Genomic DNA, 11229 nt, shown 5'->3' on the forward strand with positions numbered 1-11229 from the left:
TTCCCTTTTCTGCACTTGTTTTTATTTGATAATATATGTTTTTAAGTGATTTATGATCAGAAGTGTCTCTAACAAGTCAACTCTAAGGCTAAATTCAGTTGTATGATCTCTGAAAAATATAACTAAAGGACTTTATTGCAGTTTGCCTGACATTTTCATCATATGGAGGGAACTAATGACCAAAGAAATAACTGTGTTAAACTGGTTTTCTTGTCAGATCTATTAGCTGGCCTTTCTGCTTTAGCAAATTCAAAAGAGAAATTTCTGTATAATCCTGAAACTGAATAGAACAGCATTGGATATACTGTATATCTACAAAGCACATTCTAAGGTTAGTTTATCATTGTTCTTAATGTTTTATATTCTAAGTGAGTGAATTAAAAAATTATATCCAGAGTTAACTATACACTGATAGTATAACTAGAACTACTTATTGGGGGAACTGATAAAGACTTTACTCATATAACTGTAATTTATAAGTACTACTCCCATTGATACCTATAATTAGTTAACTCTTAAGAAGATAAATTAACTAGAAATATTATAATATAATATTCTTGTTCTTACCAGGGTGATTCTTCAGTTGTGACTTGAATTCACTTTTTAATTTATCTCTTTCAGCTTCATGTGTAAATTGATCTATACCTGTTTCTATACAAATAAACAGAACAAAACACTGTATGTAACTATTTATATACTAGATTATGTGTATAGTAGTAAGTTAAAACATTTGTGTTTATAGAATAAGAGAATAAAAAGTCTGTATTGGACAGTAACACAGTCTTAGAATGGAAAAACAGTTAGCATGTATATAAGTCATATTATATGGATGCTTAGATATGTTTACTTAGTTGAATAAGAGTATATATTTACTGAAAAGAAAAACTGAAGAGTACCTAGGTGCCATATCACTTTCTTCTGGTGACTTTTCTATAGAATGCTCCCATATAAATTAAAATCATCCTGGATACATGATAATTATGTAACTTTTAAATTTATTTGAAGAACATATTAATTCTATAGTATGTTCCTGCTGAGCTAGAATAACTTTTTTCCATACATCAAGCTTCAAACTAAGGTCTTACTAGTCACAAGAATATATTATAATGGAGAAATTCTTTGATTCATTCAGGAATATTTTCATTCCCATTTAGGACACAAAACTGTAAATCATGTATGCACCACTGATGAAAAGAACAAATATTTGTTGGACTGAGAAAAAGTGCCCTCTGAGGTCCATTCAGCGTGTAGCAAAAGGAAATGGTTACATTTGCAAAATTATCAGGCTTGAGATTGGAGCCTTTTCCATTTCCATCATTATGCAATTTTATCTTTTTGTTGAAATTAGAACCTTAACCTGGTTCAAAGACATAGAAAAAAAAGTTGCCTGTAACTCTATGATGTTCTCTTTCTCTCTCCTCTCTCTCTCTCTGTGTCTCTGTCTCTGTCTCTCTCTCTCTGTACTGGGAATTGAATGCAGGACCTTGCACTTGCCAGGCAAGCACTGTGCCACTGAACTATGCCCCAGCCCTGATGTTCTCACCATGACAAAATCATGCATTTCTCAGAATGCATCGCAGCTGTGAAGTGATGCATGACTATATTTATAGCATTTATTATATTAATCTTATTCATAATTTTTAGTTATATTCATTGTTCTTATGGATTTTTTTATTTTAAAGAGAAAAAACAACAAAATAGCAACAACAAAGACAAAAACAAAACAACATGAAAACAATAGAAATGATTTTTATGGTTGATACATTGTGTCAACTTGGGGAGTCTAGAGGTTTCACTAAGTGACTCAGCAGTTCTGCATCTTACCCTTACCCTTCTGGGATGTTGCTCATTGTATCAATTTGAGAAGTTTAGGAAGTTAACTGTGACTCAGTAGGGAGCCAGGGTGCTTACTTTGTATTCATACTGAGTCTGGGCAAGAGAAAGGCATGCAGAGAGTGTGGGTATGGAGGACAACCTCCACACCCACAGGGCACGTAGGCTGCATAAAAAAAGGGAACTGAGAAAGGACTAGTGGCTGGTTCTTTGGAGGAGCTCCAGTCTTCTTCTTCAGCTTGGTCATCTCCTAGCTTCTAGTGCAGACTGTTTGGCTTCTGCCTGGGGAGTAGGCTTTCTGGCTTAAATCGTAGATTCTTCAGCATTTCATTGCAGAATCATCAGCCTGCTGATACGGACTTGCACGGACACTGCAGTGAGCTCCAGGCCCGGGGCTGGGCTCTTCAATCTCCAGCGTGCAGACACCCTCTGCTTGCTTCCTCATCCAACTCTGTGGCTAACCATTGTAAGCCAAACTTATAATTTCTTGTACATTTGTGTATCTGGTGTTATACCTGTTTCTCTAGTTAACCCTGACTGCTAAAATGATACAGGATTTCAAAACAAGATGATAAATAACAATGGTTGTTATATTACATATTGTTATCTTCAACAAAATTGCTCAGATTACCAGATGTAAGAATGCAAGATTAATCAAACAATTAAAGATAATAAAAGGTGCTAAGAAAAAAAATCAGAAATGATGTAGAGCTTCACTAAACAAGATGGTAGGAATTCAACTGCATAGTTGTTATACTGCATATTTTTGTCTTCAAATAAGTTGTTCAGATTACCAGATATAAGCATGCAAAATTGGTCAAGAAAAAAAAAAAGCATTAAATGTTCCTTTCAATAAACCCATAGACATCAACAGTACAATTATCCCAGTTATCCTAGTATATACATATATATTTTTCTTCCTTCTTTTATTCTTTTCTCCTTTCCCTGATCCCAGTTGTTACTTCCTTTTGAGCAATTTCCTTCCTGTTCACAATGTCTATTGTACCTTTTGGATTTTATTTATTCTTTTAGGTTCTTACACTAGGGAGACAATATAATGTTTACACATGTGGGTCTGATTTATTTCACTTATAATTATGGTCTCTAGTTGCATTTATTTACCTACAAAAGCCTTAAGTTCATCTTTTTTATAGCTGAGTAATACTCGATTACATAAAAATACTACATCTTTTTTATCCATTCCTCCATTGGTGTGCATTTGGGTTGCTTCCAAGATTTAGCTATGACAAATTGTGCTGCTATAAATATGGGTGCACATACATTGCTGTGGCATGATGTTTTCAGTTCTTCTAAAAAAATACCCAGAAGGAGAATAGCTAGTTTAAGTGGGACCTCCAATCCCAGTTTTGGAATGAATCTCCACACTGATTTCCACAGTGGTTTCACCAGTCTATACTCCCACAATAGTGCAGAAGGGTTCCTTTTTCCCCACAGCCCCTCCAGCACTTGTTATGGGTTGATTTCTTGATGATAGCCATTCTTTCTGGGGTGAGATGGAATCTCAGAGTTACTTTAATTTGCATTTCTCAAATGACCAATGATGTTGAACATTTTTTCAAGTATTTATTTTCCATTTTTATTTTTTATCTGAGAAGTGTGCATTCATCTCAGATGCCCATTTTTGGATTGGGTCTTTGAATTTGGGGGGCCTGATTTTTTTTACTTCTTTATATGTTCTATATATAAGTTCTTTGAGGGACAGTTGGCTGAAGTTTTTTCCAAATTCATGGGCTTTTTTACTCTGTTGGTGATTTCCTTTGATGTGCAAAAACTTTTCAATAAGATGAGATCCCAGGTGTTGATTCTTTGAAGAATTTCTCATGAAATTTGGGTTTTCTTCATGAACTCTCTGCCTACCCCTATGTCTTTAAGATTTCTACCTACTTTCTCTTCCAGTAGATTTAGTGTTTGTGTTTTAATACTTAGATCTTTGATCCATTTTGATTTTAGTTTAGTGCATGGTGATGGACATGGGTCTAGTTTTAGTCTTTGGTGTGTTGGCAAGCCAGTTTTTCCAGCACTGTTTATTAAAGAGGCTATCTTTCTTCCAGTGAACATGTTTGGCCGTTTTGTCAACGATAAGGTGGCCGAGTGTGTTTGTAGTTGTGTCTGAATCTTCTAAATCTGTTCCATTCATCCTCAGGTCTGTTATTTTTTCGCCAGTATCATGCTGATTTTATCACAGTGGTTTCGTACTATAATTTCAAGTCAAGGATTGCGATACCTTCTGCCTTACCTTTGTTGTCCAGGATTACTTTTTGCTATTCTAGGTCCTCTTCTGGTTCCAAATGAATTCTAGGAAAGTTTTCTCTAGATCTGTGAGGTATACTAGTGCTGTTTTAATTGGGATTGAATCTGTTCAATAATTTTGGGAGTATGGCCATTTTCACAATGTTGGTTTCCTACTCATGAGCAAGGAATATCTTTCCATTTTCTGAAATCCTCTTTGATCTCTTTTTCAGAGTACTGTAATTGTCAATGTATAGATCTTTTACTTCCTTTGTTAGACTGATTCCTAAGTATTTCATTTTTTGTTTGCCATTGTGAAAAGTGTGGTTTCCCTAATTTCTCTCTCAGTGTGTTTGTTCATTGTGTATAGGAATGCTATTGATTTTTGAGTGCTCACTTGGTATCCAGCTATGCTACTGATGTCTTTTGGTGGAGTTTTTGGGGTCTTCTATGTAGAGTGCCATGTCATCTGCAAATAACGATAATTTCATTTCTTTCTTTCTTACCCTTATTCCTTTTATTTCTCTCTCTTGTCTAATTTCTCTGGCTAGTATTTGCAGAACTATATTGAAATGGAGTGGTGACAGTGGACATCCATGTCTTGTTCCTGATTTTACAGTGAAAGCTTTCAGTTTTTGTCCATTTAGTATGACGTTGCCTGTTGGTTTGTCATAGATGACTTTTCAGAATGAGGGAAAGACCATCTATTCTGATTTTCTGTAGGGTTTTTGTTATGAATGAGTGACAGACTTTATCAAAAACTTTTCCGCATCTATTGAGGTGATCATGTGATTTTTGTCTTTGGCTCTACTGATATGGTGCATTATATTAATTTATTTGTGTATACTGAACCATCCCTGCATTCCTGGGATGAATCCTACTTGGTCATAATGTATAACCTTCTGGATGATTTGCTGTATTTTGTTTGCCAGTATTTTCTTGAGAATTTTTGCATCTATGTTCATTAGGGAGATTAGCCTATAGTTCTCTTTTTTGCCTGGATCTTTCTCTGGTTTTGGAATCAGGGTAATATTTGCCTCCAGGAATGAGTTAGGGAGAATTCCTTACCTTTCAAATTCAGAAAATAGTTTGAGAAGAATTGGCATTAATCTTCTCTAAATTTCTCATAAAATTCAGCTGTGGAACCATCAGGATTTGGGTTTTTGTTTGCTGGTAAGGTTTGTTTTTTATTACATTTTCAATTTTGTAGGCTTATATGGAGTTTTTCAGTATTTTTATATCTTCTTGATGCAGCTTTGATAATTCATATGTATTTAGAAATCTCTCTATTTCCTCCATGTTTTCCATCCTATGAGAGTAATGATTTTTGAAGCAGGTATTGATAATCCTTTGAATTTCTACAGGATCTAAAATGATTTCACTCTTTTTATTCCTTATTACATGAATTTGAGTTTTTTTTTCCCTTTTTTTGATAAGTTTGGCTAGGGAATTATCATATTTATTTATTCTTTTGAAGAACCAACTCTTTGATTCATTAATTCTTTGTATTGTTTTCTTATTCTCCATTGTGCTAATTTCTCCTCTGATCTTTGTAATGTCCTGCCTTCTTTGAGCTTTGGACTTGACTTTTGCTAGAAGCTTCAAGTGCAGCATGAGGTTATTTGTGCTTGTTCTGTTTTCTTGATGTGGGAATTCACCACTATAAACTTCCCTCTGAGGACTGCTTTTATTGCATCCCTCAGGTTCCACTGAGTTGTATCTGCATTTTCACTTGATTGTAAATATTGTTTAATTTCATCTGTCATCCACTGGTTGTTCAGGTGGGTGTTATTTAGTTTCCATGTGCTTATGGAGTTTTTATGATTTCTTTTGTCAATAATTTTCAGTTTTATTGCACTGTGGTCTGATAGCATGCATAGGATAATTTCTATTCCTTTGCATTTACTTAAGCATGTTCCATGGATTAGTATATGGTTTATTTGACAAACCATGTCATGTGCAGCTGAAAAGAATGTATTCTGATCCTGTTGGGTGCAACACTGTAAAAATCTACTAAGTCCACTTGTTCATAAGTTTGGTTTACTTCTATTATTTCTTAATTGATTTTTTTTTGTCTAATTGATCTATCCCTTTGTGACAAGGGGGTGTTAAAGTCCTCTGTTATGATTGTGTTTGTACTTCTCTGATTTTTCATGACTTTTAAAATTTGTCTTATATAGTTTGATGTTTCTGTATTTGTGCATAGATATTTATGATTGTTATCTCCTCCTCTTTCAGTTTTCCCCTACAAGTGTATAGTGACCATCTTTATCTCTTTTGATCATTCTTAGTTTGAAGTTCACATTGTCTGCAAAGAGAATAGCTACTCCTGTTTTTTTTCTGTTTCCTATTGTATTGAGTATTATTTTCCACCCTTTCACTTTCAGTCTATGAATGTTCTTTTGAGTCAAATGTGTTTCTTGTATACAGCATATTGTTGGATTTTGTTTCTTGATCCAGTCTACCAGTCTGCTTCTTTTGATAGGTGAACTGATGCCATTTATATTGTTATAACTGATATGTATTGGCTTATCTTTGCCATGTTATTTTCCTGTTGTTGGTTTCTCACTGTTTGATTCCCTGCTTTGCTTGGTGGTTCCTTTCTACTGTTGTTCTTGGAATTGTGCTAATTTTTTATCTCTTTCTAGAATATTTTGCAGTATTCTTTGTAGGGTTGGTTTGGCACTCATGAATTTCTTCAGTTGTTCTTTGTCATGGAAATATTTTATTTCTCCATTAATTCTGAAGGACAGCTTTGAATGGAACGTTAATCTATGTTGGAAGTTGTTTTCCTTTAGGACCTGGAATACTTCACTCAAAGTTCTTCTTGACTTGATGGTTTGTGTTGAGAAATCTGCTTTGATTCTTATGGGCTTTCCTTTATATGTGATCTGTTTCTTTTCTCTAACAGCTTTTAATATTCTGTTCTTTTGCTGAATTTCTCGGATCTTGATCAGTATATGTTTGGGCATAGATTTATTTTGATTATGGGTAATTGGAATTCTATATGCCTCACTTACCTGTATGTCAGATTATTTTTCCATCCTCAGGACATTTTCTGCTATTATTTCTGCAAATAGTCTTTTTATTTTATTTATGTTGACTCCTGTTTCATTGATACCTGTTAGTCTTGTTTTTCTTCACATCATCTTACAGCTGTTGAATTGCTATTTCCTGGTTCCTTGTTATTTTTCAGAGGTCTTTGCTTTCACGATCATTAGCAGCAATGCTCTTTAAGGTTTCAAAGCCTATCTTCAGCCTCCTTCAAGTGGTTTTGCTACCTTTTGATGGAATTTTTAATTTCCTAGGTATCTTTTTGAATCTGTTTCATGCATTCTAATTCTTTCCTATATTGTTCATTCAATGTTTCCATCATTTTCTATGCTCCTCTATTTTTTATCTTTCTTCTTTAGATGTGCTGAGTGATTCTTTCATTATTGTTGTCATTTTTTTTTTAACCTAAGAGATTATTTGTGATCTGGTTTCTTCCACAGCCGTATGGAGTTGTTTCTTTACTTCATTTGGTATCATTTCAGAAATTTCAGGTGCATGACTTCCATGTCAACGTCTCCTGGACTTGTTCTGGGTGTGGTGGAGGTCTGAGATTGCATTTTGCCTTTTTTAAAGATCCTAAGGTTCCCTGGGGCTCAGTATGACTCCCACAATGAGGAGAGGGGTTGTGGTGAGGTTCTCAAAGTTCCCCAGGACCCAGTGTGTCTCCCTCAATGGTGTGGGGGTGTGAAGTGTAGTCCCCGAGGCTCCTGAAGCTGTCTGGGTCTCCATGTGGCTCTTGCTACAGTGGGAGGAGTGAGGAGTGGCTCACCAAGGCTCCTGTGTCTGTCTGAGCTCAACATAGTTCCTGTGCCAGTGTGGTGGGATTAGTGCACCATCACTGAGGCTCCTGAAGCTTCTCTGGGTTGTGTGGCTTCTGCCCCACTGGGAGGTTGGCAGAGTGCAATCTGTTCTAGTGGATTATTACCTTATTATTTTCTTACTTCAGTGCATCACTTCCCACCATCACAATTGGTGTTAGTGTAGATTGCAGTGCATGACTGTACTTCAAAGATACAACAATATAATTATATAAATATTATTCTATATAATTGACATTAAAGTGAATTAAGAGAAAGGAGTTGAAATTTGCTTTGTATCACCTTTCAGAATTACAGACTTCCTTCAACCCATGCCCAAGCACTACTGAATGATAATAGGTTTACAGGGTTTCTCTTTCAATGTATCCTTCCTTTATTTGTCTGTTAAACTGTCTGCATCAGACAGAGATCAAGGAATGGCTTGCCTAACGTTCGACTAAAGATAGCAGTATAGTATCTGAACCAAACCAACAGAACTAAAGGACTCTGTATCTGTAATGCTATTACTATGTCTAACATTTAAAGGAATAGTTGATGCTTAATTTTTTCTTGACCAATCTTGCATGCTTATATCTGGTAATCTGAACAACTAATTTGACAACAACAATATGTAATATCACAACCATTGATGAATTCCTACCATCTTGTTTAGTGAAGCTCTGTATTGTTTCTAATTTTTTTTACTACTTTTTATTGTCTTTAATTGTTTGATCAATCTTGCATTCTTACATCTAGTAATCTGAGCAACTTCATTGAAGATAACAATGTGTAATATAACAACATTGTTAATTCCTATCATCTTGTCTTGAAATCTTGTATCATAATTTTTGTGTGTTGTTTTCATCTTCACTGTTGTTATTTTGTTGTTTTTTTCTTCCTAAAATAAAAAGTAACCAAAGAACTGATAGCTATTGAAGCAACTTATTTTCCACTTTGTATCACACCTATCAGCCAGCTGTTTTAATTTTGCGGATTCAAAGCAACTAAAATAGCAACAGATATAGTTGCCTGACTAATATTCTAAACTCACTATATCATTTGATTTTTTTGTATTGCTTGCTAAATGAGTGAATTCTAAAAGCAATGATATCAAGCTAATTTTATGTTTCTAAGAAATACTACCATACAATTATAGCATGGAACTTATGAGGCTTTTTGCCCATTCCATAGTAACATAGGTAATGTTGTAATTAAAGATACATATTAATTAAACTCCAAAGGTGAATAAATATTAAACTTCAAAATTTTTTCTTACCAGGAAGAGATGGTGAGAGTGTCTTAAACTCATCCTTCTGTAAGTGTTGTCCAAAAGCATCTCTTAACTGTTCTAGATCAGTTTCTATAGAAATAAACAAAGTAAAAACAAGTAAGGTAATCCTAATGTAAGAATATGATGGGTGTGTGTGTGTGTGTGTGTGTGTGTGTGTGTGTATGTTTGAAAGAGAGAGCAAAAGTGTGGGAGAAAGATAGAGAGACAAAGCAAGAGAGAGAAAGAATTAACTAACATTTTTAATTGATGATTAAATGTTATGATGATTTTTTTGGATTTCCAAATCACAAAACATTGGAACTGGAAGATCTGTTGGCAACCATATGTGCCTCAGTGCATTAAGTCTTAAAATGTTTAGCAATTTGAGTAAGACCTCATATCTAGATAATAATAAAATTGTTACATAAACTGATGCCTCATAATTCTTTCGCCAATGATATTGGCATACAATGAAATGCAAAATGAAAATAACCTACATAGTTTATGATAATAACATGAACTTCAAGTTTACATTACTTCACGCTGAAATTGTAGGGATATACCTGGTGAGGTGAAACACACCCTTCCCTCCAAGTTGACATGGAAAGCATGGACTCTATTGTCACAGAAAATTACTGTGCAGCAGAAATGCTTTGACTCACTCAAGAATACTTTAATGCCATTTTTAGGTAATTTAACTTTAAAATGAGTAGCCATCAATGACAGAAAATAGTAAGATGTTATGTGGACTGAGGATGAAGTAGTCTTGGGTTTCTCCTGCATTTATATCTGCTAGTGTTGAGGAGATGTGCTTAAGTTTGCAAAAGTATCAGGAGTGAGCCTGGATTTTGTTCCATTTGAATTTTTATGTTATTGAAAATTTTGTTGTATTTAGAAACCACAAACTAGGTCCAATAAAAAAAAAATCATTAAAAGGAAATTTATATTGAAAATCCAGTAATATTAATTGGTGATCTAAAGCCAATTACTGGGACTGAAGTTTTGCAGGTGAAATCTAGTTCTAGCAGTATATGTGCCTGCTGGAAACCTGTGAGAGATACCATAAATTGAATTCTGCTTGCCTCCCTCCCTCCCTCTTTTCCTCCCTCTCTTCTTTCCTTCCTGCCTTCCTGCCTTCCCACCTTCACTCCTTCCTTCATTTCACTTTCCCCCCTTTTCTCTTTTCCCAACTCTCTCTCCCCTCCCTGAGTCCATAAGTAAATGTTGCAGACTGCATTATAACTTTGACCTTGAAAGCAGAACTGTACCAGCACTGCAATATGCAGAGGTAGGGACTAGTCGAGGCTTCATTACTGAATGACATACATCAGACTAGAAAGAACAAATTTTTAGCATGTAAACAACAATACTTTGTGAAAGTAATAGGATCTTAGCAGTGTAAAAGTGGGTAACATCAACAGGCACATTTTAGCTTCACTGGTTCTTTCTCCAATTAGAACATGCAAGAAGGAACATGTAAGACAGTGACAGAGAGAGAGGGGGGCTCAGCACCAGGTTAAGCACAGTGTTTGTGCTGGAGAACTGTATCTGATGAGTCACAATTTTCCAACTTCACTATATCTTCTTGGCATTAGTTCTTTTTAAAAAATGCTTTCCAGATACAGTTTCACTGAGCTATTTATAAAATAACATTTTATACAATTTGCCAATTTAAAGCATCGAACTACTTGACTTTTTAACATATTAATGGGGTTGTGTTATAACCCCATTAAATTTTAGAATTTACATTTGTACTAATTAAATTCCAGAGCAATATGAAAATGTCACTCATATAGTTATATTTCATTGTTTCCATTTATGCTATTGTTATACACAGTACATCTATATTAAAGACATTGTTATAAATTGTTATAATCATCTTTATATAACACTATATCTTTTAATAGAAAATGAGATAAGAAAGAATTTTAAAGTATATGTTGATAGTGTTTATTATAAAATTTTCTTATTTATAAGGATAAAAGGGCATCCACCATTTTTTGTCTTTTCTTTTTTTTTTTTTTT

At 34.5% G+C, this 11229-nt stretch overlaps 1 protein-coding gene and 1 long non-coding RNA gene across 13 annotated transcripts in view; one reads left to right on the top strand and one right to left on the bottom strand.

Moving 5' to 3' along the window:
- Positions 1-2206, top strand: part of LOC106150053 — an 82385-nt gene extending 80179 nt beyond the window's left edge. Inside the window, exons 5-6 of the long non-coding RNA XR_001236624.1 lie at positions 218-331; positions 2170-2206. This is a non-coding gene — a long non-coding RNA (uncharacterized LOC106150053). The remainder of the gene's footprint in view (positions 1-217; positions 332-2169) is intronic.
- Positions 1-11229, bottom strand: part of LOC102027621 (uncharacterized protein C10orf68 homolog) — a 150739-nt gene that overhangs the window by 73593 nt on the left and 65917 nt on the right. For all 12 annotated transcript variants that reach the window (XR_001236623.1, XR_001236622.1, XR_001236619.1 and 9 more), the window contains 2 exons: positions 9211-9294; positions 568-651 (listed from right to left, as the gene is read on the bottom strand). Coding sequence is in view for 7 of the 12 variants with exons in the window: in XM_013521466.1 (XP_013376920.1) it covers positions 568-651; positions 9211-9294 (168 nt within the window). In the remaining 5 variants the exon portion in view is untranslated. The remainder of the gene's footprint in view (positions 1-567; positions 652-9210; positions 9295-11229) is intronic.

The sequence above is a fragment of the Chinchilla lanigera genome, unplaced genomic scaffold (assembly GCF_000276665.1).
Source record: "Chinchilla lanigera isolate Chin_1 unplaced genomic scaffold, ChiLan1.0 scaffold00061, whole genome shotgun sequence".
Classification (NCBI taxonomy): Eukaryota; Metazoa; Chordata; class Mammalia; order Rodentia; family Chinchillidae; genus Chinchilla; species Chinchilla lanigera.